This window comes from Rhipicephalus sanguineus, chromosome 1 (assembly GCF_013339695.2).
Source record: "Rhipicephalus sanguineus isolate Rsan-2018 chromosome 1, BIME_Rsan_1.4, whole genome shotgun sequence".
Classification (NCBI taxonomy): Eukaryota; Metazoa; Arthropoda; class Arachnida; order Ixodida; family Ixodidae; genus Rhipicephalus; species Rhipicephalus sanguineus.
Genome location: NC_051176.1, coordinates 194,190,908 through 194,217,678, shown reverse-complemented (window position 1 = coordinate 194,217,678; position 26,771 = coordinate 194,190,908). Strand labels below are relative to the sequence as shown.

The following is a 26,771-nucleotide window of genomic DNA, read 5'->3' as shown; positions in this document are numbered from 1 at the left end:
GGCTCCTTCTCCTTGTTCCCCCCCAGGGTGCTCACGATAGCAACAAATTGTTGATTTGGGCAAGTTGGTTCATGTTGTGTACAACTTGAAGCAGCGTGAAAAATACAAGGATAGGAATAGAGAACGAACTCAAACAGGACAAGCATTTGTGTTCCCTCCCACTCTTGCACGCATGAAACTGCATGCCTTGGCACCCAATCCAAATTATTTTTTTACTTTTTGGCTGCCAACAGCAGTGTACATATGCATGTACTATAAACAGAGGACATGTTGTTTTCTACTTGCCATTTTGCGGTTATAAGGAAAGGTATGTCTCCCATTCAAGTATTTACACCAGTCCCATGAGCTTAAATTAATAAAAAAATTGAAGTAACAGATTGCATTAGCAGAAGTTTACTGCATTGGTTTCACGTTTGCAATACAACATATCCCGTTTTCTTTATGCAAGTGTACTCCCAAGAAGAATGCAAATGGCTGAAGTGGTGACCAAACTACACAGCTATGCTGTAAGACAGTGGGTAGTGACAGCTGTATGGCTGCTGCTCAAATGGTATCACGCCATCGCTATCAAGAGTACACACAAGATGGATGTCTTACATTTACAAGGCATTTTAAGAAGAATAAATACACAAAAGCAAAAAAAGATTATATAGGTAAATGAATCTCGCATTTTTATCGTGCATATTTAGCCAAGGCAACATGGGCAACAATAATTGCTGTGAAACACCACCTCAACGCTATCTCACCATGAAAAACCGTCTCAAGTGCAGATTTATGCATTTGTATGTTTTATGCTGCTATAAAAACATATTTGATGCTCTCCGTAAGTAATTTTCTTCCTTAAACACGGCTGCTGCTGTTACCATGGTTCCCCATATGGGTCTACTTACATAAAAAATGTAACAAATGATTAGGTGATGCCTTGTCAGAACATGCCACGAAAATTGTATTTCAATATTTTTGTTGCTTTGCCAGCTTCTTGACAAATATACATACACACAGATCATTTCCAAGATCACTGTTGTGCACGGAACAGAGCCTTGTGTGCCATGTGCACCAGAGGAAAGTCTCGAAAGTATGTTCTACATTTTTCTTCAAGCGGTTGTTTTTTAAGCAGTAGGCAACTAGCTTAATGCTTTAAGATTGAGCGAATCCCACTGCACTTGATTTTATGGTATAAACGGCGATGTTACATGCAGATTACACCGTATTCGATGCAAGACATCAGTTCAGTGATATGCTCCCAGAACAATGTGCCACGTAGAAATCCTCTGACTAAAATGACAATTGTCCTAAGTGGAATGTTGGAAAAGTTTCAAACACATTAAATATGCATGCGTTTTTGTCAAAGCGCTGTCGCACATGCTTTCCATCAATTAACATAATGTTTGTATAAAACAGCGCACATCTGACAACCAACATATAAAATAAAGAAATTCTTGAATTATTCTTTCAAACAGACAGCAAGTGAAGCAAAATGCCTAGCCACATACAGCAGAGTAGAATTTGAAAAAATATCGGCATCTTCCCATATCCATTAGGAAAGAAATATAACAGTAAGCCATCTTAAACACCACTGATTTCAGAGTCTTCATTTTCACTTTCATCAATGGGTGCCCGAATGGCTTGGTACCACTGGTTGGTCAAGTCAGTCATTTGGATCTTGCCATCTTGCACCTCCTGCAGACAGTCATAAGAAAATATGATGCAGTCTTGCAAATGGCATATCAGTGCACAGTTGGGCGTGCAACTCAGCAAATAGAATGCAATACTGTTGAACTTCAATATAACGAAGGCATACTTGCAGCAAAAAAGTTCAATATTCTGGGAACTTACTTGCACAGAGATTTCTTTCAGTTGTGCATATGATGTTGTGCATAATTAACAACACTTCTGTTCCACTAAATTTTGTGCACATGCATTTGTGAAGATACAAGCAATTTTAGTAACCATACCAAGCAATATGAGCACTCACACAAAAGTGCCTCCACCACGAGTGCAAGAGAAAAAAATAAATATCGCTGCATGCCAATGAACAAAATGGACATTCGAACCCATCAAAATGTTGCTCTGGAAGGAAAAACATCATGTTAAGGGGGGACGTGGCATTGGGAATGGTAAATTTGTTCAAGATGTTCAATTTTTCAGTTTATTTTTTTCTGCAATCCTGACACCATGTTTTATGTCATGGTGAAATATCAGACCAAAATAAGCAGTAGAAGTTGAAAAAAAAAGCATTTTACTAGTGTGCTGTCATCAAAAACTATGAGCAAATTGGGCTTTAGAAAATGCAAATCTGCAGTTTTCTCTTGACACAGTGCCACCATATCAGCGTTATCATAAAGAGGACAGATAAAGCTCAAGACAGCCACAAAGCTGCATTTCTCCAATGAAAAAACAAAACCAGCTTCCGAGTTCCATTTTCTTAGCTTTTAGCTCCATTTACTTTGAGCTCCATTTTCTCAGCTTTCATTTTTTGAACAGTTGCTGTCAGTCGTCCCTGTGACATTCCACAACAAATAAAGATATAACCATTGCGTTTTCCGCGCTTAGATTCTGAGACATTGGTGAGTGCCATAAAGCTTTCCATATTTGTCTGCACGTCATACAGATTTTTACAATTGGCTTTTTGTAAAAGTTGTTAGTAAGACAATATGTACAAGAAATTTCAAAAATTTTTGTGGGTGCTTATTTGAATATTAAAAATAAAACCAACAGCTTTACGGCACAGAATGGGCCCTTGTGAATATCCTTATGCAAAAATCTTGACGAACTTATGTCTAATTCATTAATTAATTTTGGGATGACAATGAGAGTCTATCAAGTGTTGTAACTCAAAAACTACAAAAGATAGCTCAAAACCGATTTCAGTTATGATATCAGCACAACACATCACATCAGCATGTCAAATTTCATCACTTTATCTCCATAAATTAAAAATGATAGTTTTCGTTGCCATGTCCCTCCTTAAGCATCAAAACAATGCATGATTGATTGGAACATTTGTACGTAGGAAAATTTTTTTGTACCTGTTTTGCCTGTACAGCACCATTGATGTTTTGACATTGGTACAACGAGCCTAAATTTGCATTTTTTGCTCATGAATACTTTCTTGCAACAAAACTGCACAGCAAAACTATGTTAGATTCACAAAAAATACATGTGTTTCAAAGGAAGCAAGCAAGAAGCAAGCAAGATGTGATTTTTTGATAAAGAGAAAAGAATGGTGCTATCTTCTGCAAACCTAGCAGGATCATCATGGCTTTCAATTTCGAGCTCACTAAATCACTTAAATGTGCAATATCACATTTCTTCGTAAAGGACATTTTAATGGCATTTTGGTTTAATGTGCTATGCTCCCATTTCATGTCTGAGTGCTTGCAAGCTTTCAAAGCACAGACTAGAACAGAAGGACCCACAGCAGTGCACCAAATGAGCTACCGCCACTGATGCTGCCACCAAAACACATATATGGCCCATGATGTTATTAGCGTGCAACATCTTTGCCCACTTCCAACGTCTACGCTGATGACGGTGCAAATCACAATGATGGCACAAAACTCGGCACTCAGCTAACAACAGCTAATGTTTTGATATTTGGTGAATAAATGCTATCAGTATATCCTGCAGAATTGCAGATCATGTTCAATAAAAAGCAGCAAAGAAGTGGGTGCATTATGCAAAAAAATTTTGCATGGTTGGTTAAAATGACGATATATTAAAAGCGTTGTCCAGGTGCATCTTGTATATTGCAACTGTGTGTTAGACACTGCAAATGCAGAAAATAAATGAATTTTTATTTTAATACAATAAGGCATTATGACCTATAACTATGAATATATCATCTTGCTGTTATTTTTCTAAATCATAGCCAGTCACTGTTCAGGCATTTCTGTTTTGTTAGGGCAGTTGTTCTGCAAAAATATTGTCTTTTCAATACATACCAAACTTATCTTAGTCACAAGTGCAGCAATGAAGTCATTACAAACCTACTCGCAAAAACCAACAGTGATGATTTTACCAAAGAACTTAACGAAGAGCATACCTGTGTTTTACACTCTACTGCATATCCACATACATATTACCCTATTTCCTATACACACACAAAAAAAATAAGGTCTGCATTGCACATAAACAGCTTTATGAAGTGATAATGAATGTGTTGAGTAGTATGTGACAGCACTTTTTTTCATATTTCAGACTGACTTCCTTAGCTTAAAGGGACCCTGTAACAATTTTTTGAGTTATAATGGAATAGCCTCACTATTAGCACATGACGCTTCACGAATAGCATGCTGAAAAAATGTTTAGAATCCATCAAGTACGAGCAGAGTTAAGGAATTTGTTGCATGCTTCAAGTGCTTTCTCTCTCCTCTCGTACCAGCGAAGGCACTGAGAGCTACGCAGGGAGGGGCATGACAAGGGGTCAAGAAGATGTGGCCCTTCATCAGTGCAAGTCATGACCTTGAGCACTTTCTTTTATTTTTTTTTTCTTTGAAAACGCAGCTAACTTTCAATGTTATAGCAAGCGTGCACGGGCATGTTGCTGCTTCCCGCAGTGACCACGGTAACTATATTCAGGTCACAATGCTCAAATTAGCCAATGGCGGTCTTTGGGTATACGGCGCAGTAATTTGGATATATGGAATCATTTGTGGGGAGAAGAGGGAGCGATTTTTAGATGACTTTGAGAATGAATTGTAAATTACAGGCCACATGCTGCGCTATAATGTTTGGCTCGTGTGTTCTTGGGAGCCTCGACTACCTATCGACAGTGTTTTCTGACCATGCTCAAAAAGTGTTGCAGGGCCCCTTTAAGTTGCCATTTGCTGGTTCATTTGTCACCACCATATACAGGGTGTTTCACGCAACAAGAGCTAAGGATTAGCAAAAAAAGTGGTTAACCACAACTGAATGAAGCCAATGACATATGGTTTGACGTCATGTGGCACTCGTTGGGGTATTTTTTTATATTGCGCTTCATTGGCTAATTAACTAAGATCAATTATGCAACATTTATAATGTTCACGCTAGTGCCAAGTGCATCTTGATAGGATGTAGAGAGCATTTCAAAACGAGTGATACAATTTTTTGTGGCAACATACATGCTGCGCGGTGATTTTCTCTGGTGTTTAAAGAAAGCCTGCGAAATATGAAATAAAACTATGTGACTGTGCTCATGCGCTACCGTTGCAGCACTCTCAACCATGCTTAGAGTGAAACAACCATGTGCGCAGACTGTCAATGTATCACTTATCAGGGGGTGACGGCGTTTCCTGGCTGTGTGCCTGTGTCAAAAATGCTAACACACTGTGAAGTCGACGTCAAGAGCTGTGGCCATTTATTTTGCCATGGTATGCACGCACGGTTGTTGCGCTCAATGCATGGTTGAGAGTGCTGCAATATGGTAGCACATGAGCGCAGTCACGTGGTTTTATTTCATATTTCGTGGGCATTGTTTAAGCGTTGGAAAAAAATCACCACGCAGCATGTACGCTACCATAAAAAATTAGATTGGTTGTTTTGGAATGCCCTCTAAAATGTAACGAAACACAATTGGTCCTAAAGTGAGCATTAAAAAATTGCATAATTGATACCAGTTAAATAATTAGGCACAATATACGAATACCCTAACAAGCATCCCATGATGGCAAACCATATGTTGTTGGTTCCATTTAGCTGTGGTTAACCACTTTTTTTTTTTTAAATCCTTGGTTCTTGTTATGTGAAACAACCTGCATATTACAGCTGGCATGAGCTTCATTTTCTTTTTGGTGGGTGTAATATGTGAAATCTGAACAAACTTTCTTCTTTTTCTGTATCAGTACACTTTGATGCTCTGCTCATTAAATGCTTTCAAGCAAAAGCTGGGGTGGTGTTCTAAAAGAACGCACTGAATGGATGGCCTACTTCAGTCCGTACTGATTGGATGGAGCTCAAGAGCTAGCAGATCAACACAAATCATAATTGACAGCTCTTGAGTGTATTTAATTAGTATATGTTGAAACAGACAGTCCATTTAGCGAACTCTTACAGAATATCACACTTGGATCCCTGTCAAGCCGTACTCTGAGTGCCACAGCCACCTTGTTTCATGTAAAGGAAGAGAAATAAAGATTAATTTATCTATTCAAAGAATAATTGTCACCTTCTGCGTAAACCGGCGAGTGAAGAAGGGAATGAGGTACTTTATATCCAGCAGAATGAAGCCCTTGATGTTGCTCTTCATGAAGTTGACCTCATATTCCTCTTCCGTCAGTTCAGATAAATGATCTGCATCAATAGTTTGCCCCTAGCAGAGAGTAGCAGCACAAATATATTGTGTTAGGCATTTCACACAAGAAAATTTGGAACACTCAGCAGGGTGCACTAGGCGAAAGATTTTAAAATACCCAGTAGCTTCCACAACTGTACTCGATTATACAGGAAACAAGTGCCAGAGCAAACTAGTGGTTTTTTATTTGTAAGTGACATAGGAATAGGGATGTTCACACCTGATAAGCTGCGAACGGGCTTATATGATGCGTACACTCTTGCTATTTTTTAATAATATCATGCGAGCACTGAGTGCAGGACATAGTAGTGCCTAATACTGTCGAGAAGTAATGAGATATGCTGTATGATGTGCAAGCAGACGAATCACACTCAAGTGTAAGCATTGTCTGCTACGCTGTTTTATCTGTATGTAAACCGCACCATGCAACATTGCACATCAGTGAAATGGTCAAGAGTTGCACAGTTGCACTGGGCTATGCATTCTGCACATGAATGCACAGACCAGTGCAACTGTCCTTGGCTGTGCTGTTCTGCTAGGCGAAATTGCCCCCTAGCCTTCTGGTGCACTATCTGTTGCTTTTATATTTTTCCTTTATGTATGCTACTCCAAGGCTAAAGCGACGAAACTCTTCCACACTTTGCAGCATATCCACAAACAGACCATATTTCAGCTCAGGGCCTACAGTATACAAAATTGATCTCCTAAACTCTTCGTTAAACTATGTTGCAGGTGAACTTCCTTCTTGTAGTTTGTTTCTCACCTCATCGCAGAACAATCGAATGATGTACTCTTGTTCATGTTGCAATGCACGTTTTGACAATTTGTATGCTCATGCATTTTCAATTATGCTGATACAAGTGGGAATTCAACGAAATCCAAATTCATGACCATGAATTTCTGCAATATGCATCACTGCAGCAATTTTCATGATCATTACGTTCTTTTCAATACTGCTCTGTATTCTGTATGTCAGCCCCTTTGTGTCCCCTAAGTATGACTTTGCGAAGCCTAAAACTTCGTAATATTTGCCACTTAAACTAGTGCCACTAAAACTTGTGCCACTTAAACTAATCATCAAAGGCATCCTTTCATTAGGACATAACATGCCGTTCAAGCTTGATGCTTGTTTTGTAGGAAAATACACCAAGAAGGGCTTTATCAACCATGCCATTACTGAATATGTAGATGAATGAACACGAAAGACGGCACTGCTCCACAAGGCACAAGTGCACATGAAGGTCTAGCTAAAAAAAAAAAACACTGACGAACTATAAGCAAAAATTTTGATGAAGAAATCACTGATGATTATGATACTTTGTAAAGCGACACTTTAGTGCACCTCTTAAGGTATATTGATTTTGCAAAAAATTAGGCAAAGAATTTAAGGTTGCGATGATAACTTTGAGCTTCAGCGGCGCAAATGACAGGGTCCTTTCAGTGGCAATGCCTACTGCTGCTTCCACGGTGCGAACCTGTGAAGTCTGGCATTGGTGCCACTGAGCGTTTGCTCGGGTAGCTTGTTTAGGAGCAGCAGCAGCGGCAGATGAAGCACTTCCACCGGTTGCATCGCTCATTGTGAAGATAACGTAGTGAGTAGTGTGGCTGGCACGCTTGCTCTTTCATCCTCTGCTGTGCACTACGTTCACTCTTTTTCATTCTCCCCTGTGCAGATTGTTCGCTCAGTGCGAAGAGAACACTGTGGGTAGCATGGCTGGTGCATCTACTCTCTTTTATCCTCTGTTACACTTTGCAGTTATTCTCTTTCATCATCCCCTGTGCCAATAGATGACTTCATTTCACTGCCAGTCCAGTGACGATGCAAATGACGCTGCGGAACAGGCAGAGCTGGCACTTAAGAGCTGCTCTCTTAAAACGATACCACATATGAAGGAAAGCAACAAAATATTAAATCCTAAAAAAATCTACCCCCCCCCCCAAAAAAAAAAAGAAGAAAAAAAGACTACTCACCATTTCTTTGGTTTTGCTAAGAGTCACTTGGCGTGCTCTTCGGCGCTTTTTTCTTGTGGTCTGCTTGTCTGCCTTCAAAAACTGAAGATATAGGGAACACACATGCAACACACAGCTAAAATAACACATATAAGACACAAGTGGATAAATTTTACAGCTGATATTGTTCTTCCTTTAACAACCCAGTACTCTGGCAGAATAAGCAGAAAGATGGATACTGATAACTTAAAGGAGTACTGACACAAAAAATTTTGCACATTTTTTCTTTTCCTTTCTATTAGATAGCAGCTCTACTGTTGGAATCTAGCTGTGTGCCCCCTTAAGCCATTCATTTCCTTTTGTGTGGCATTCTTTACTCGGAACCAGAATGTGGTAAAACTCTTCACCATCTCTCCCCAATTATTCAATCATTCAAAGTTTTTGGTGAGACAATCATGGTGTGACTGTACACCAGTGACATGTATCCAATACTTCAATTTACAGGATGTGTGGAACACTCCTGGTCAACATGCCTGAAGCTGTTTCACATTGCGAACATATTAAAGCGGTGGTCTTAAAACTTAATATAATGCACAATTTCATGTGTGTTCAATAAATTGCGCCCTTACAACACGAGTGAAAAAAGGAGAAGCCACATAACAAACTGAAAAAAAGAAGTGATGTGAACAATTCTGCCAGTACTAATTTAATGATTAAGAACAAATCACTGGTAGTAGCCGTTCTATTTGTCTTCCTTTGTCCATGTGTTGCTTTGTCCAAGGTCAATTTCGGGCTAAGTAATGCACATACTTTCATTTCCACAGTTTTCAGCTCAAGTTATATCCGCGTAATTTTGATTTGAATGCGTAGATCAGAGCCAACGTTATCTTTAGAGACCCCATTTGTCACAACACGACGTGGTTAGCTCGAGTAATTGGGCATACCAGTCGTTATATGTAAACATTTGATGTCCTGTTTGAATCCATGAGTACTGTACCTGCACCTAAGCATGCAGGTGTTCTTACTCCGAATTTTCAACCAAAGAGATATCTGTTTAATTTAAAGAGAGCAAAAAATAAAATGTAACTTCAGCATGAAATAACAAAATGCAATGTCTCTGGGACAGGATGAACAGCAGGCCTTAACTGTCTTAGCACAACACAATTGGTTTGTGCTGAGCAATCCTGTTGGTGGAAGATAATTATGCTCAATTCCACTCCTACAGTGTTCTATTTTTTGGGCTGCAAAAATGTAGCTCAAATCAAGAAATCAATGGACCTGGGTCTTTGTCTTAACTAATCCAACCTTATGAACAGTATTGTACTTTGATAAATGAGTTTTTTTTTTCTGTTATGTTTTCACGTGGAGCGACTGCAATGAGCTCAACCTTTACATTTTTCATCATCAGAACATTATACTATTTTTCTAGAATTGCTTGCTTGTAAACCAATTCATGTACTATATGCAGCTCATATGTATACATTCTTTTTGGTATCCTGATAGTATGTGCCAAACTATATGACTGTAAGTCATTTAGTTTCCCTGAAAATGATTGAAAATGAAAGGAATAATGCCTTAAAATGTGGACCACCCTGTTTTTGTGACGTGGTTACGTACCGTACCTCGCTATCTCTCCTGTCTCACCAAAAAGACGAAGCGGGCTCTTTCTTCAACGGGACGTCTGCGACAACGGCCACCTCAGATAATTGTTTAGTTTTCTAGGCTGCATTGTGTGTGGTAAAAAGCGATGGAGGGAAGCCGGTGCAACACTGAAGCAAACGAAGATCAGGGCTGTCTGCTGTTACTAGTTTCCCACTAACAGTGCTCTTTGGGGAACGCGGCTTTGTGCTGTTCGGCACATCGACTCGTCCCTTGGAAAAGCTCTTTCATGTGTGTTTTTGCTGCAGCAAGGTATTCTGTGATGTCATTGTAGACGTTGCACGAAGCAGCTGCCTGCTTCAGTTTTGGTTTCAAAACATCATTTTTTGGTTATTTAAAATTACTGACAAGTCTCTAAGAATTGAACTATCCTAGCATTTACAGGACTGTCAATACTATTACACTGACGAAAAATTTTACATCTTGTTATTTTTGTTGCAATAAGTAGCTAACAGCTCACTTATCATGGCTGGATACCTTGTTTGCTCAAGTGCGCGATGGTTAATTATTTGGAGACGTTTTTATAGCGCCCAGTAGCAGTTTTGGTTTCAGAGAGCGCTGAGTGAGGTGGGACCCAGAGCAGTTTTCTAGTAAACATAGCTGGCTATGTGAGCACACAAAGCCGAGTGCATATGAACACCGCATTGACAACTCTTATCAGTGAAGGCTCCCTGGGTGCTGCTATAATCCCCTCTGGGATGTCGTAAAATATGCGTGATGCTCCAAAAGTGCACTTCCGAGGCAAGAACATCAGGCTTTGTACTTCCGTGCAAGTCCATAGAGGAGGTGCTGCCTCCTTCCGTTGAAAAGATCTGCCAGCAGAGAGCGCTCGCAAGGAGCATGGCAGCCAACACACTCGTGATGCGGATGGTTATTGGTTGTTTACATTCAAAACAAGTTAGTATCGATGTCGTGAGGTGGGGCGTTCTGTGTGCAGTTGCACGACACGCACTTTAAAATTGATTTTAAATATGTTCCGGGCTATGCTAGCCGCTGATTTTTTTAGATAATGCGTATGTGTCCCCGAAAATCTATCCCACAAGTTATTTCGCTTTCAAAATTTTGTGTCAGTACTCCTTTAATATGGTCAAAATACGTCAGAGTCCCCCTTGAAAAGGCATTACCTGTTGTGCATCTATTAAAGATGTACATCAAAGGCAAAGGAGTGTATAAACCTTTTGCAAGGTACATTCATATTTATTTGGCAATTCTCTATACATAAGCTTCATGAACTTTGCAGCAGCATCACCCAATGTACTAACTAGGTATTGCTTCAATAAAGGTGCACAAAAGGACAGGGAACTAAGGGGCTCAATTTGTGTTAATCACAATCATTATGAAGCCAAACAGCAATTCACATTGCCTATTGTCCTCATTATGATTTCAACAAAGGCTGAATAAATGGAATCAATTTCATAGTTATGTATACTATTAACACAGTTATTCTTTTTTGCTCTGAACACCACAAAACATCACAGAGGAATAAAAGTGTAATACAAACAAGGGCAAGTAAAGAATGCACGAACACACATCATATGCTCTTTTCCTGCCATCTTGTTTCCAGAATACTTGCATTCCAAGATGACATGTCAACAAGCCAGCAGTGTAGCACTAGATAGCTCAAGAATACTGTTCAACATGCTGAGGTTGGTAAATTTTCTTGCATATCTCATTAACAAAAACGCATTTACATTTCAAGGCAATGATACCTAACAGAACTGACATTAGAAAATATTGTGGTAGGTCTGCAAAAAGAAATTTTGCACAAGGCACTTCTATGCCATTTGCAAAATTTACCCTTTGTGAGAATGTACTGCGCAGCTCTTTCTCCTAAGCGGCCTATATAGCCGCTGTCATTAGGATAGCAATAAGTGTGAGTGCAGATGTCACTGCAATGGCTGGCAATCATAAAAAGTTGCATTGAAAACTTCAAACACAACTTTTCGTTTCTGCATAACAGAACATCACTTGAGAAGTGTGCTTGGTTTCCCAGACACTGGTTTCGCATACCCATAGCCACCTCCCTCCTGAACAACTGTTTTCACTCTTCTTTCGTTCTCCATCTTTTAGATTCCCCCCTTCCATTTCTCATTTTATTTTTTTATTTCCACATTTCCTAAGCTCTAATCTGAGTCACCCTTTAATCTTTCCTTTTTTTAATATCAGTAAAACCCTCGTTTCCTCTTACGACCCTTAGAGGCGCTAAATGACCGTGCTCATTTCCTTTCCAGTTCTTTTCCAGATGGTAAGGACCAACAGCGACAGCATGTGAGGTGACGTCAAAGATTAACCCCCTTTAAAACAAGCATGCCCAGGATGACAAGACGTCTTTAACAAAAATAGGTTTACTTATCAAAACATCAGCCAACCTGTCCGAGGCCACTACTCCTGTTCATACAACCACTATAGCACACAAGTTTTAAAATACTTGAAACATGAAGATGATGCGACTGCTTTTTTTTTTTACTGAGAAAATTACATTTTTATAAAGTATAGCCATAGACTAGGGGTGTGCAAATAGTGAATTTTAGAACCGAGTCGAATACGAATCGAATACTATTTGAATAGTTTTCGAATAATAGGGCAACCATTTTCAAAGCAGCCAGAGAATGGTAATGTAACTATTTTCAAAACAGTCCAAGCATTCCACAACCTTTTATTTGAAACCAATATTTACTAGCTTTAACAAACGAACATTGCTATGACTTTTAACTGACAAAAAAAACAAAACAACAATTATGTAAACTGAGGCAAGCTCGTATACAGCAGCAACAAGAGCCTTCGACATATTTTGTAACTGCAGGTTAAAATACAGGAGTGACTATAGTATTCAAGGCAGCACTGTGTCAACAGCTTTTAAATAAAATCTTATACATAAATCATAAACAATATTCATGAGTCAACATCACCATGAATCTCATGATGAAGATAGCGGACTGATGACTCTATTGCTTTGGTGGCACTAAAGTTTTAAGCAAAAACGCCTTCATCCTGCAATCAATACAGTGCCGATAGTCCCGTAAAACCTTCGGCTGCATGCATCTTAGTAATTCGATGATTAAAACAAGAAACGTTAGCCCTTCCTGTTTCGACACTTCGGTCCTTTGAGGTTTTTCACTGGTGCTCATTATTTGAAAAATATTCATGAAATATTCGGTATTTTGAACATGCACTATTCGATTCGAGTACTGATTCGAATAGAATGCGATTCGATTTGTTGTTAGAATTTTTTTAATATATTCGTGCAATCCTACCACAGATACAATATGCTGATTTGCCTTGTAAGACAAGAACAGCATTCTAACACCGTGACAAAATTCACTATAAAATGCAATTACTTAGTGAAATTCAAATGCAATAAGAACAGTGCTTTAAGCTTTAAATGCTTTAAATGCAATAAGAACAGTCCAGCAGCTATGAAAATGTTTTTAACAGGTTGAACGATATCCTTACCTTCAAGAGAGGCATTGTGGAGCCACCTATAACCAGTATTGTGAAGAGCACTATAATGAGAGTTGTTGTCACAACCACATGGCGTTTCTCATCATCAAAGTCCAAGTGCATAGCTAAAGCATATGCAATGGCACCTCTGAGCCCTAAAAGAAAAAGGAAGAAAGGCAAGTGGATATTCAGTGCACTACTCAAATAATGTTCAGTGTTACTTGTCATGACACCAAATGAAAATCCAAATTGTGCGTGCAACCAAAACGGAGTAATAATTTTTAAAGGACCCCTGACAGCAAAACTAAAACCTCGAGATGTTTGTTTTGTTTGATTGTCTTGTAAATATGGGCACTTCTGACCAATTATCAGTGGCGAATGTTGCATTTAAGGCATTTTAATTTGGTTTTAAAGTAAGCGTGAGTGCTCATCTGAGTTGGCAGCAGCTTGCGACATTGCCACTGGTATGACGTAGACTGAGGCCCCGTGTGACATTCCACAAGAAAAGTGAGTATTGTCGACGTCGCAGAAGATGCGCGGGGCACGTACAATACTACGACTGGCATCCAACAAGGGTTATTGTACCTCGCCCCTCTCGCTCTGTTGTTGGGCTGCTCTCAAAGTGGTTTTCACTATTTATATACACTTTTAACAGGCTTTACTCATACTGAAGCACCCACGTCATTTCATTGTTCACCATACGCGGGGTCCCGATTTGAAAACTGCACTGTCAACGTCACCAAAGCTTGAGTGCACGTGATCTTAGGCATTCCCCCGCTGTGGAGCACTAGTTTCTCACGATTTTTGGTGGGCGTTTTGAAGTGGTGCTAAAATTAGTCACAATTAATAACACTAGCATGAATTAACTGACACGTTAGAGTATTTACGATTCAATTCCGGCATTACCAGACACAAGGCTACAGATTACAGTAAAAAAGTTGCAAACAAGAATTTCGCTGTCACGGGTCCTTTAACAAACATAAGAGATGATAACAGTGCCATTTAGGATATTGTGGATGGTTGCACTTTCATCGATGCTAGACGTTTGCTACTGCACATTAACAAAGTTCATTCAGAGGTCATCAACAGTTCGTACACAAGATACTCAAAACTTTGCTTGTGCAAGTGAGATCTACTATTGTACTGTTGCCAGGCTATCACGCCATTCTAAAATTACATGGAGGTAGTGACAAGTATTTTAACAGCGGCAACAGGGCTGCTTTTTTTCAGTACACATTCTTTACAAAAGCCAAGAATAAATATTGTAATAAATTAGTGTGGTGCAGTAGCTAGATGCCTACTTGATAGAAAGTATAAACTTGTTAACAAGGGTTTAGAAGCTTCAGGTTAATGACATGATCTCTCTAAGCAGCAAAATGCCTTCTTCTACTATACAAACACACAAAGAATTCTGATCTAAAAAGATATGACTTCACCAAAAACATGCGGGCCAACTTTCTGAGCAATACAGAACAAAGCACACATAATTATGATCAGATTGTGAGCCAACACCACACATGCCTGTGACGTGACAAGTTGAAAAGGCATAGCCATATACCAGATGTTTCTGCGAACAATAATAATAATAATATCTGGGGTTTAACGTCCCAAAACCACGATATGGTTATGAGAGACGCCGTAGTGGAGGGCTCTGGAAATTTCGACCACCTGGGGTTCTTTAAAGTGCACCTAAATCTAAGCACACGGGCCTCAAACATTTTCGCCTCCATCGAAAATGCAGCCGCCGTGGCCGGGATTTGATCCCACGACCTTTGGGTCAGCAGTCGAGTGCCATAACCACTAGACCACCGTGGCGGGGCTGCGAACAATGCCAAAAATTCCTAAAAATGAAGAACAAAAGATAAATATGCAATTTTTTATGAGCCAGATTACATATCGGCAACAACTGACATTAGAATACAAGTTATACATTTCCATTTTCTTGGTAGTTAGCAAGATGTGCTGATTAAGTTAGTGTAGACAGGAAAAAGATACTTCAGTACATAAATCTTTCAAATTTAGTCTGTAAAGTATTTACTTTTGAACAACGAGAGCAACATTTTAACTTACCACTGTACCACATGATAAACATCATCTTTTTGGTAATCTTGTGTTCTCTGAAGTAGTTCATTAGAAAGGACAATGGGTATATGTTTGCTGCTCGTCCAAGCAGACATAGTACCTGAAAGTATTAGGAAAAATAAAGGAAGAAAAGGAAAATTTATTACTTCAACTATACTCGTAGAGATGTTGATGCACATGTACTAAAACGTAAAATTGGTTTTAAATAAACACTCAATAGCTAATAATGATTAAGAGAGGGAAAGGCACAACAAAAACAATAATGATAAAGAGTCTCATTTTAATTAATTTTATATTCATACACAGGTGAGAGCCCATTCAGCTTCTTGAGCTCACAAGAAAGTAGCACAAAGGTCCAATTTTCTACAACTATTTCTTACACATATGACCAGAATATCAATAAATCTTCCTGCAGGAAACACATTACGAAGCCATTACTGAGGCTGTCAACATTTAAAAACTTAGAGGAGGGAACACAGCGCAAAAGAAGACGGGTACAAGTAAGGCGACGATCACACAGCGCTGACTTACAACACTTTATTCACAGGATGGAAAGGATGAGTATATATGCATATGCCACTAACATGTGCCACAACCAGGAAAAATGACGAATAAGTTTTTTTTTTTTCTTGATGTTGTGCATAGTACAAGCAACACTGCACACAATGGTGTGTCATTCATGGCCTGTTTAGATATGAAAATTCACAAGATGAAAGTGCTATTGAAGGAGTTCTGATGCACGTACTATGTCTACCTCAATGATTTCACGTGACATTGTGAATTATGCATAGCCAGCAGCTCGCTTCTTTCAAAGAAGGGTGCACATCCGCAATCGCGTCAATGGATGCCTATGTGGCCTTGGACCGTGTTATACACGTTGTTACGGTGCTCTCTCTGACGGCCATTTAAGCATCTGCCAGTCTGTCTCACACATTTCTTAAAAACTTAGCTGCATAAATTCTGTCTAAATGGTTATTCTCCTCACAGGACAAGCCCAAAACCACTATCTCGAGTGCACAAAACATTTGACAAATTGGCCTTAATGGGCCCCTCATCAGGTTTGCAAGTGTGGCACATAGATCGGTTGGTGGCATTTGCGTCTGCAAAGTATGACACGATTGTGTGGCAGGAAAATGGTCAAAAAAGGTTGAAGACCCTTCACACTGCTAGGTGCTGGGTTTATGAAAAAAAAAAAAGGAACACATTTTTGCAATCTAAATGCCCACTAAAAACACAAAAAGAAATGTGGAATTTTCATGAATAATTTGATTTTAAAGTGCTAAAGCACAAACCTAAAGCAAATATGAGTATCAGTTAGGAACTGTTTATCAGTTAGTTCTGTTTCGGACAAAGCTTCATTTAAATTTGGACAAATTCAAAATTCCATAAATTTACAATTCGAACAGAAATATGATTACTAAACACACGAACTAAATTTCTTAAGAAAACTAAATTACTGATGGAATTATTACACTTTTTAATTTTAACATTAATTCCTTGCAGCATAAGATCAGTTATAGATGTGTGAAAATTAGAGGCTGACTATGGCTCACGGAAGTTAGATGCCGGAGTATGATACTATTAAGCACTTAACTTTAAATTTTTATTACTGCTAGTGTTATGGGAATTTAGTTCACTGCAATACATGAACGCCTTTTTTTTAACCTGAGACTATGAATTTATGTTGGTGCCATGGTTATGCTACAGTTATACTCAAGAGCTTGAAGCTACAGTCACAAATATTATGTGTCTACAATCAATAAAACAAACTTTTTTTAGGGCAGACCACGTTAAGATCACTAAACTCTGAAGAGTTCTAGGTCTTTTATTTGGTTTTTCAAGAACACAATAGGAGGCACATATCTGGTAAAGACATACTATATCACAGTGATTACAAATGGGGGCATTGTGATGAATTCTGGTTATGCAGCGTCTAGCACCTGGCTTCTGTGCATCAACAGACTGCTTTTGATAAGCAATTAAGGCTAACAGAAAACAGCAAAATTTCAGTTTTGTACACGCAACCCTCTTTCAAGACTAGCAGAAGCGTTCGAAACCTGTAGGAGACCTTGTGTATGTTATACAAAAGACACTCATTGCTTTACAAACATGCTAACACAGTTCTCTGCACTAAAGCTACACAGTGATTCTGTCACATGCATGACCAGGCCCTCCTAAAAAAAAGTGCAAGAAGCGACAAAAACACATGCGATGCGGGCAGATGCCAACTACTGGTAGGTTGGTTGAGACAGTCTTATAATCCAACTGTTTATTCGGGAGAAAGTCAAAGTAGGTATACAAGGCAAAAAAGCTGCTAAGAGCACCAGTAAAGTGGCTGACTGGGCTAGTTGGTGATTCATATCGACGGTCAACAGCTTGAAAAACAACAAAAGTACGAAAAGCATACACACGAGACAAGTGCTGACTTCCAACTGCTAATTTATTGACAGAAATGTAATACAGTACTACCCATATGCATGCGTGGAGAGCATTACATGACACATCCACTGAAGTAGAAGCAGAAAAATAAAACTAAGAGGTTCAAAATAACGGTGGTCCACTTTCCAGTGTACCATAGTGATTAGTGTTTTCAAGGATCAGCACACCTGTGTGATCAGCAAAGCAGCTCAGACCAAGAAACAAGGTTGTGCCTCCATTACCGCGAATGCATTATTGCATTCCTGCCAATGAATCATCAGATGGAAGTCAATGCTGGCCGTGTGTGTGTGCTTTTCGTCACTGTACAGTTTTTTGTGCTGTTCATTGTAGAGAAGAGCCCCAGCAAGTCTTTGCTGCTGAGCTAATAGGAACATCGATTTGTGGAAAACCGTTTGTGAATAGCTGCAGTCGTTGATTGTTGGGGCTATGTTGTACTCACAGTTTTAAACAATGGCTGACTTCATCTCCAAAATAAACAGCTGCTAGTCGGCACCTAGTTTTGTCACACATGTCCCTTGTGTCTCTCTCACTTACTTCACTTTTTTACAGTAGAACCCCGCTGATACGTTTTTCACGGGACCGTAAAAAAAAAACGTAGGAGCCGGGAAACGCAAGAGCCGAGAAACGCGAAAAATTGAGAAATAAGAGTAGTGGTGAACTGCACATAGTTTTATTTTAATTCTTTCGCTTGAAAAAATCATGCAGCGTTGCCTGGCGCATCTTCTCACGCCCGACAAGCACAAGGCGTTTTTCAAGCACCTGTAGTGCCATGTGGCTCTCGCCATCGTCACTGGTGCGCACATATCTTCGCAATAAATCCAGTGCCGCTACGGCCGATGAGAACGTTGGCTCCGGTATCCGCTCCACCTCCTCCTCAACTTCCTCGTCACTGGCGCACGGATCGGCGCACTCAGCCACGATGTCGTCGACGGATAACATTGCGGAGGTGACAACGGCGTCGTCAACAGAAGCGTAGTCACTGTACGCGATTCCACTGGCACCAACAGTCTCCATGGCAGTGTTCAGTTCGTCGCAGTCTGCGAACGCACCGTCTCCAACAGCTTCTGTTGTGTCATCTGCGCGCACACCGAAACACTTGTTGAAGCAGTGTTCAACTGTAGCAGCAGTGACGGCGCTCCACGCCGATGCTAAATAATGCATGGCATCTAAGATGGTGACGCCTGCCGGCTGCTGCCCACGCTCCACGCTGGCCAGGGACCGCTTTACAATGCACTTGCGGTAGAAGTCCTTTACATTTTTTATTATTCCAGCGTCCAAGGGCTGAAGGTGGCTTGTGGTGTTGGCAGGAAGAAAAACTACCTTTACGTTCCGCAGCGACGCAGTGTCCTTGGGATGTGCGGAGCAGTTGTCGAGAAAAAGAACGACTTTTCTGTTCTGGCAGCCCATCTTAGAGTCCATGTATCTCAAGAACTCCTCAAAAAGTGAACACGTCATCCACGCCTTGGTATTATTGTTGTAGTGGCAGGGCAGGTGACGGATATTTTTAAGGCAGCGTGGGTTTCGAAACTTTCCTATCACCCACGGTTTCATCATTTCCGAACCATCGGAGTTGCAGCACAGCAGCACCGTTAGTCGTTCCTTACTGCATTTTCCACCGTGGCAAGCCTCGCCTTTTAGGCTCAGCGTCTTAGAGGGCTGTACCTTGAAAAAAAGGCCTGCTTCATCGGCATTGAATATGTCTCTCGGCTCGTAGTCCTTTATGATAGACACCACGGTCTCTTTCCAGGCCTCAACAGTCTCCGTGTCCACGCTTGCAGCCTCTCCGTTGACAGTGCGGTAGCGTAATCCATGTCTGTTTTTGAAACGGTCGATGCAACCGTTAGATGCACAAAAACCGTCGATACCGAGCTTGTCGGCGATCTCGAGTGCCTTCTCTCGCAGGATGGTACCGTCGAAGTTAACTCCTGCGGCCCTGGCTTGTTTGAACCATTCGAAAACGGCCTTGTCAAGCTGCACGCGCTCCGAACTCCGGGCTTGCTTGCACTTGACGTCGAAGGTCCGGGCATTTTCTTCAATTTCGATCCGTTTTGCAACGATGGAGTTCAAGGTGGAAGGCGTCAGTCCTAACTCCTTCGCTATGCACGCCTTCTTCCGCGTCGGGTTCTCTTTCACAGCGCGGAGAATGTTCAACTTCTCTTGCAGCGAAAGTGATTTCCGCTTTCTTGATGTCATCCTGTTTGAAGACTATTTGGAGCATTGAACCTGCGCAACGACCGATACGAAACAAAGGCAACGCGAGAAGACCGCAGCAAGCACGGGTAGCACGGGCTAAAGTCCCTAGGGAAAAATCTAGGGACTTTAGCACGGGCACACATGGGCGATGGTGATGGCGATCGGGCTATACCCTTTGAATCGGGCTCAAAATACGAATCTCAAAGGTCATGCTTTTGCTGGCATGAACCGAAAATACGTCATAGGTGTTGCCCCCGGCACTTTGGGCGGCCAATCCCATTGTCAAGCCGCCAAGCCAAGCTACATGAAAGACAACATGGCCGCTCGGGCCGGCGCGTCGTGGCACTTCGCAACGTATGATGCGGGAACGGTCCCACAGTTGCGACGCAGCAGCGGGGTTCCCAATGCATTGGATCCTATGGGAGCTGTGCCGGGACCGGCCGAAAACGACGTAACAGCCAGGAAAACGTAACAGCCGGGAACGCAACAGCGGGGTTCTACTGTATTATTACAGGCAGAGTGTACCAAACCACCCCTAAAAATGTTTTACTAAGACAATGCCTTTCTATTTATAACAAATATTACTGATGCACAAACAGTGAAAATTATAAGTTAATGACCAAAAGTACTGAGCAAAATTTCTGAAGCAAAATTCTCTCAGAGTTATTAATTAATCCTACTCAGTAAATTATTCTCAATTAAGGACTGCTTCTTTTCACAATTAAAAAACAATGTGCATTTAGTCCACAAAGCTTGATAAAATTGAACTTGCAGTATTTTGAAGAAATTTGCAGTCGATATTTTTTTTATGTCGAATGATCAGAAAATTGCATTCATTGCTACTGCTGCCAAGCTATAAAAACAATTCATGAAGCCTCCCAGCCATTTGGCTACAGCAATGCGCATTGTTGCAATTTCTTTCAAAGTAGAGTCAAGTTTTAAAACTTTGAAAGAGAGAAAGAAGGGAGATAAGCAAGAAGCACTGGCTTAGGAAACACACTAGATCTATGAACATGTATAGCCATTTCACCCTAAAAACCACACAACTCTAAGCAATCACGTACATGCAATTGTTGTGTAAAACCTAAACAAGCTGGTGTAATCATGGAGAGAGCTAATGGCAGGGGGCTACTACATGTCCAGCGCTTCAGTAAGGCCATCGCCGTTATTCTGCTCTACTGTGTGCTTTTTTAGGGGCGAAGCTCCTTAAAGCGGCACCCGTTCGTCCCTCGTAGTGCGTAACCAGTCTTAACGCTAGTGCCAGATCTTGACCTCCAAGGTGGTGCCAGTGGGAGATTTCTCCTGTGCGTTGTTGAACAATAATTTCTCCTGTGCGCGTTAACTAAAAGCCGAATTCTTCTGGCTCTCATTCCCCATTAGCAGCCATTGGCATGTTCCAGTAGGAAACGTTAGTAGAAGTAGAAGTGTAAGTGTTAGCTAAAAGCCGACTTCTTCTGTCTCTCATTCCCATTAGCAGCCATTGTTTACCTCCAAGGTAGTGCCTGGTGAGATTTCTCCTGTGCGTGATTAAACAATGAAAATTTTGTTCAAAACGCCGTTGATTGATGAAATAAACCAACGAAAGACGTCAGATGTTTTCTAAAAGCAAAACGAAAAGACGCCAGCTGCTTAACGAAAGACGGCAGATGTTTTCTAAAGCAATGGTTTTCTAAACAATGAAAATTTACAGCGTACATGTAAAATTAAAGTGAGCTGCAAGCCATCATAACTCTCATCGAACCTTTAGTATAAACGCGCCCGATCTCACGTCGGTGATGATGTACTGGGCAGAATTCACGGAAGATTCACGGTTTACCGATGAACCTCCGCAGCTTCGCCCACTCATCATCATTCACTCCGTGGATATGCTGTGATTTTTTTAGCACACTTTTTTAAATACATATAGCATAATTCAGAGCAACAAGAATTTAGAAAGAGATTCCAATGACTTCCAATGTCTTTTCATCCTGTACACTCGGCCAGTCCAGCAAGCAGTGTACTTGGTGACATTGTTTACACTTGAACAAAGAACCATGAGGCTGTATCATGAACCATTAATGGCTATTAATTATAATGAGCATGGGGATTATCAAGGATTTACCAGCTACCTTATCCTTGGGGAAGTAGGATGCAGGGATAAGTTAGTAAAAATAACACTCACAATGCTCCATATTATAAGAGAAGGCTTGATGATAAGTCGGTAGCTGAATATGGCAAGACCCAGGTAGGCAAACACTGAAGTCTCTGCAAAGTTTCAGTTTTTTATTTGAAAGAAACAAATACATCAATATAGAGAAGATGGACATAGAGCATTCCCCCCAGAAAATGTACATAGAAAATGTGCAACATGACAGAAGCAGGAACTTGATTGTATACATTAAAGGGAATAGGGTATAAAATATATACAGTAGCACAAGGACATAACACAGTTTGAAGAAATAACAAGTTCACAAGGAACACATTTTGCCCCTGAAGCTATATATTTTCACTGAAGTATATCAGTATACATGTATCAATAAACTTGTTTGGTGAACATATTTAATGAGTTACAGTGAATACATTTTGGTTTCAGTGAACCCAAAACATTGATTAACAGAAAACATTTACAGCCAATGATCCTTTGATGAAGGTTCGCTCACTAGCTGCGTCTGTAAATTTTTTCCTGGTTCTTAAATGCAAATCTTTCATTCCTGAATACGTTTGTGTCTGCATGTGTGTGTATATATGCACACACAGAGAGTGCTTTTTTTTTAGAAAATACTAATTTTATACCTTGACACTGCTAAAGTTACTTTGAAAAAAACTAAATTAACAAAAACTTGTGAATTAACTATTTCATTATCAATTTAAGGGCAGTTGTTTATATGGGAAAGTTTCAAGGCATCATAATTTATGGCATACCCATTTTCTAGAAATAAGAAAACAATCGCACCAATTAAAACAATTAAAAACAGCATATAGAGTATTGTATAGCATTCTCTGTTGTTAACTGAGTTGCAGAGGTTTAAACAAGTAAATATTGTTCATGCAAGAAAAAAAAATTCTGAAACGTTATGCCAACAGTCTTTTTATTTCACCTTAATTTAACTGCACAGCACACTGGTCACCATGTCCAGTGGCTATTGCTGCAACTGCAACTTCATTGAATTCATTTGCATTTTAAGTGCCCTGCATGCAAATCACATTGCAAATTTGATTACTTTTTGCTTGCAGAAGTATCAGTTACGGGATGTGAGGGGAGGAGGGGGTAAAGCCCTTCCTGGTCCACGCACCACTGCAGCGCTAATTAGCAGCTGCATCTTGTATACTGCTGGAATGAACTTCATGCAAACAAACTTCTAAATTTTGAACAATGGCGTATTTATTTTGTGTGGCTCACTAAGTGCACAGTTAGTCCAACTAAACTGCAGCCTGTCAATGCTGCTCCCTTCCCATTACCCCATACACCACTTCCAACAAGTGGGAAACCTACACCTACACCAGACCAACTTCTTGCCGTATTTCATGCTCCAGAACAGAAATGTACTCATTGAGTTACCAGAAGGAATGCAAGCACTGCAAAATGCTCCGCATGCCACACTATATGGTATGGGAATGTGGTGGCACCAACATACAGCTCATCAAGGAACTTATCATGCAGTGAGAGGTCTGTCTTACGAGCCCCAATCACAGGGAAATGGCAAGCCTGGTAAACAGGGCAGTGGCAGGGGATAAATGTAATTTTGCAGAAATTATGTGAAACGTACTTTCATTTCTCTGTGCGGTTTAGAGTTCAAAGCACCCTCAAGCAATAACTATCTTTTTTTTTTCAGACAAAAATCTCTTGAGGTAGCATCTCCCATTGCAGTGTGAAATACCATAATTTTTTAAAATTTCATCGAAGATGTTTTACTACATTAGTTTATGTGCACTACAATAATTACAAAGACTCACATTTCTAAGTGCGAGATATAACACACAAAAAACTAAAAATGGGAGACGACCTTAATCCTTGACTTGGGTGTCTGGTAGTGGCACTCGCCATAGAGTTTCCTACAATACTTACTAGAGGGAACTCTGGCGCTAGTGCCTATGGGAGCTGCAACGCATGGAGTTTCAGTCAGCATGGGAATCATGGGTAGTACACGGATTTGTCTACACTTCATTCTTTCGGCTCCATTTGGCTCCGCGTTGCCTGCGTCCGCTTTGTCGCAAAACAAAGTTCAGCAAAAGTCAGCAGTTCCACTTCAACAACTTTAACCTTTTGAGGCTCACCAATTCAAATCTGGCTACGAAATTCACAACGATCCATTCTTTTATCCAAAAGAAAACGAAAACACAGCAATAAACAAAGCCACAAGTGCATTCGAAGCCCGCAAGTACGAAGACTAGGCAAATCCGTGTACTACCCATCATTCCCATGGTGGCTGAACGAGTGCAGCGCCAGACTCCCCTCTAGTTAATTTTAGGAAACTCTATGGCACTCGCATCTCAGCGTTCGAGTGCTCTGGTGTATTTCTTGGGTTAATTTTGTGTTTCGTCCCATTGCTGAAGTGGATCTCGGAGGCCATGTAGAAAGAAGCACATGGTTGAGATCTGCTCCGCCAGGTGGCGCAACGATCCCAGCTGCTCACAAAAAAAAAACAGTCTGCTCTTTCAATGAGCTCATTCAATTAATTTTCATTCATTATTATGACAGTCAATTGGCCATTATCTTAAGCAAACTGATATGCTTCGATATCATATGCATCCAATATAACTCTTCACTTGAAGCAGAACAATTGATTTCGTACCAGTTTTATTTTGTACAAGTCTTTTTCTGAAAAATACTGCTTGGCAGAGAAACAAGAGCATCACTCGTTGCTTATGCCACTAAGAACAATAACAATAAACGGGTGCCGTGAGGGAAGTCAGCATGAAAACAAACAAAAAAAATTCTGCAGTCAAAAGGAATGCTCACCAGCAATAAGTGAAATAGTCCGCAGTGTTTGTTGCATGGTAATCTGAGTCACTGAAGACAGATTGAAGTGGGTGTAATGAGACATGACGACACCATTGAAGAGTATAGCCATGATTCCTTTGTCACCACAGAGGAGAAACAGAAGAAAGCTGGTGAAGGTTACCCGCAGAGAACACACTAACACACTAAAAGAATGTGCTGTGTTCTCCAACGCTAAACACACATTGACTTAACCGTGCTCTCTTACACCCGAGGCAGCGCGGATGCCGCCATCGGATACACTGTTGCAGTCTGGTTAACAGTGTAGAGCAGACATAAGGAAAAAAAATATCAATGACCCTGATGCAATATCTAACATTATAGCATCACATAAGGTTATACATAAATGCAAAGTTATGTATAGGTAAAGTTGTTTCTTCATTAAATATACCTACATCTACAAGCTATTAAAACGAGATGAGTATGCCACCTTTCTCGATGCAAATCTCAGCTCAATAAGGAAAAAAAAAGTTATAGAGCTATTTTAAAGTGACGTTGTGTTAAATAATGCAGCATTGCAGTATAGCAAACACTTAAAAAGAGAATGCAGACTGCACTAAAGAAAATGGGCCATGAATAAGTGAGAAAGGTAAGGTGACAGTATGTCAATTTTATAGAAGCCATTGTCTTTTTCTGAAACAATAAAATTATCATTCTCACTTGATAAGATAAAATAAGAAGCCCAATTCAGTAAAAAAACTAGAAGCACCTTTTATCTAGCCCTTTATTTGGGCAACCCTCAATAAAAATACATCTTTGATAAGCTCGCCCTATTAGCACTGCAAAAAGCAGACAAAAAATGACAATGCCCTAAACCTCAGCAAGACTTCCCTGAAATACAAAGTTACTGCCCCATTTCAGCTTATTTTTGCTCAGATGTGGGAGTAAACATTTACAAAATATTGAGGGCAACAAAGTTTATTACTATTACTGTTTACAACAACGAGCTGTGATGAACTTGCAGTATTTTCCCAGTGTTATGTAAATGTGCTATGGCAGCAGGTCTTATTTGTGCGGCCTTATGCTGATTTTGTAACTCTGTATAAATCCATGGTAACTACATCGACCCATTTACTGGTTTTGCGTTTTTGCATAAAACTGTGTAGGCCTTACCTGACAGGTGTATGCCTTCTGCAAGTCCATAAGGAGCATACACAAATACCAACATCATTCCAAACTCAAGGGAGGGATTCTTCCTGAGGTCGATATACTTGAGCAAGTGCATGACAAAAAAGTTCAGTTAAGGAGGTATACATGCGTTTTATGCCAAAAGACAAAGCCTTTGTTTACAGGATTACTTAAGTAGGGAAGTGCTTCTGTTAGTATTAGCAAAACAGAGCGGAGTTATCTGAAGAGTATGGTTAAGTTCATATGAACACATGGATCATTTGAAAAGCTCCAAAAAGCAGTTTAAGGGGATGAGCTAAGCAAAACTTTGGAAAAACATCGAATTTTCTTTCTTTCTAAGCATGAAAGTAAATTGTTTTCTGCATCTGTTCAAGTATCCCACTTCATCTCCCACAAGCTGTGTTGACCTAAAAAAGTGACCTGAAAGCAAAGCGACCAATGACACGGTCCCTTTTGCAAATGGTGTTTACATAGCTTTCTTTCGGCATAAATCTACAACAGCCATAAAATTTCCCCCATTTTAGCTGAAAAAAAAAAACTAACCGTCTGGCCACAATTGTTCATGGCTTTCACGTGTTTTTCATGTGTTGAGGGTTCAGTCTGGTGTATGAGCCGTGTCTTTGGCAA

General features: G+C 40.2%; 1 protein-coding gene across 1 annotated transcript in view; it reads right to left on the bottom strand.

Moving 5' to 3' along the window:
- Nucleotides 1-377: 377 nt before the first annotated feature.
- The window catches only part of LOC119404826 (sodium/hydrogen exchanger 8), a 44,098-nt gene continuing 17,704 nt past the window's right edge, over nt 378-26,771 (bottom strand). Inside the window, exons 9-16 of the mRNA XM_049418536.1 lie at nt 26,130-26,236; nt 24,978-25,094; nt 22,200-22,282; nt 15,395-15,506; nt 13,337-13,479; nt 8,246-8,326; nt 6,149-6,292; nt 378-1,680 (exon numbers count right to left, since the gene is read on the bottom strand). Coding sequence (XP_049274493.1) covers nt 1,567-1,680; nt 6,149-6,292; nt 8,246-8,326; nt 13,337-13,479; nt 15,395-15,506; nt 22,200-22,282; nt 24,978-25,094; nt 26,130-26,236 — 901 coding nt within the window. The 3' untranslated portion in view covers nt 378-1,566. The remainder of the gene's footprint in view (nt 1,681-6,148; nt 6,293-8,245; nt 8,327-13,336; nt 13,480-15,394; nt 15,507-22,199; nt 22,283-24,977; nt 25,095-26,129; nt 26,237-26,771) is intronic.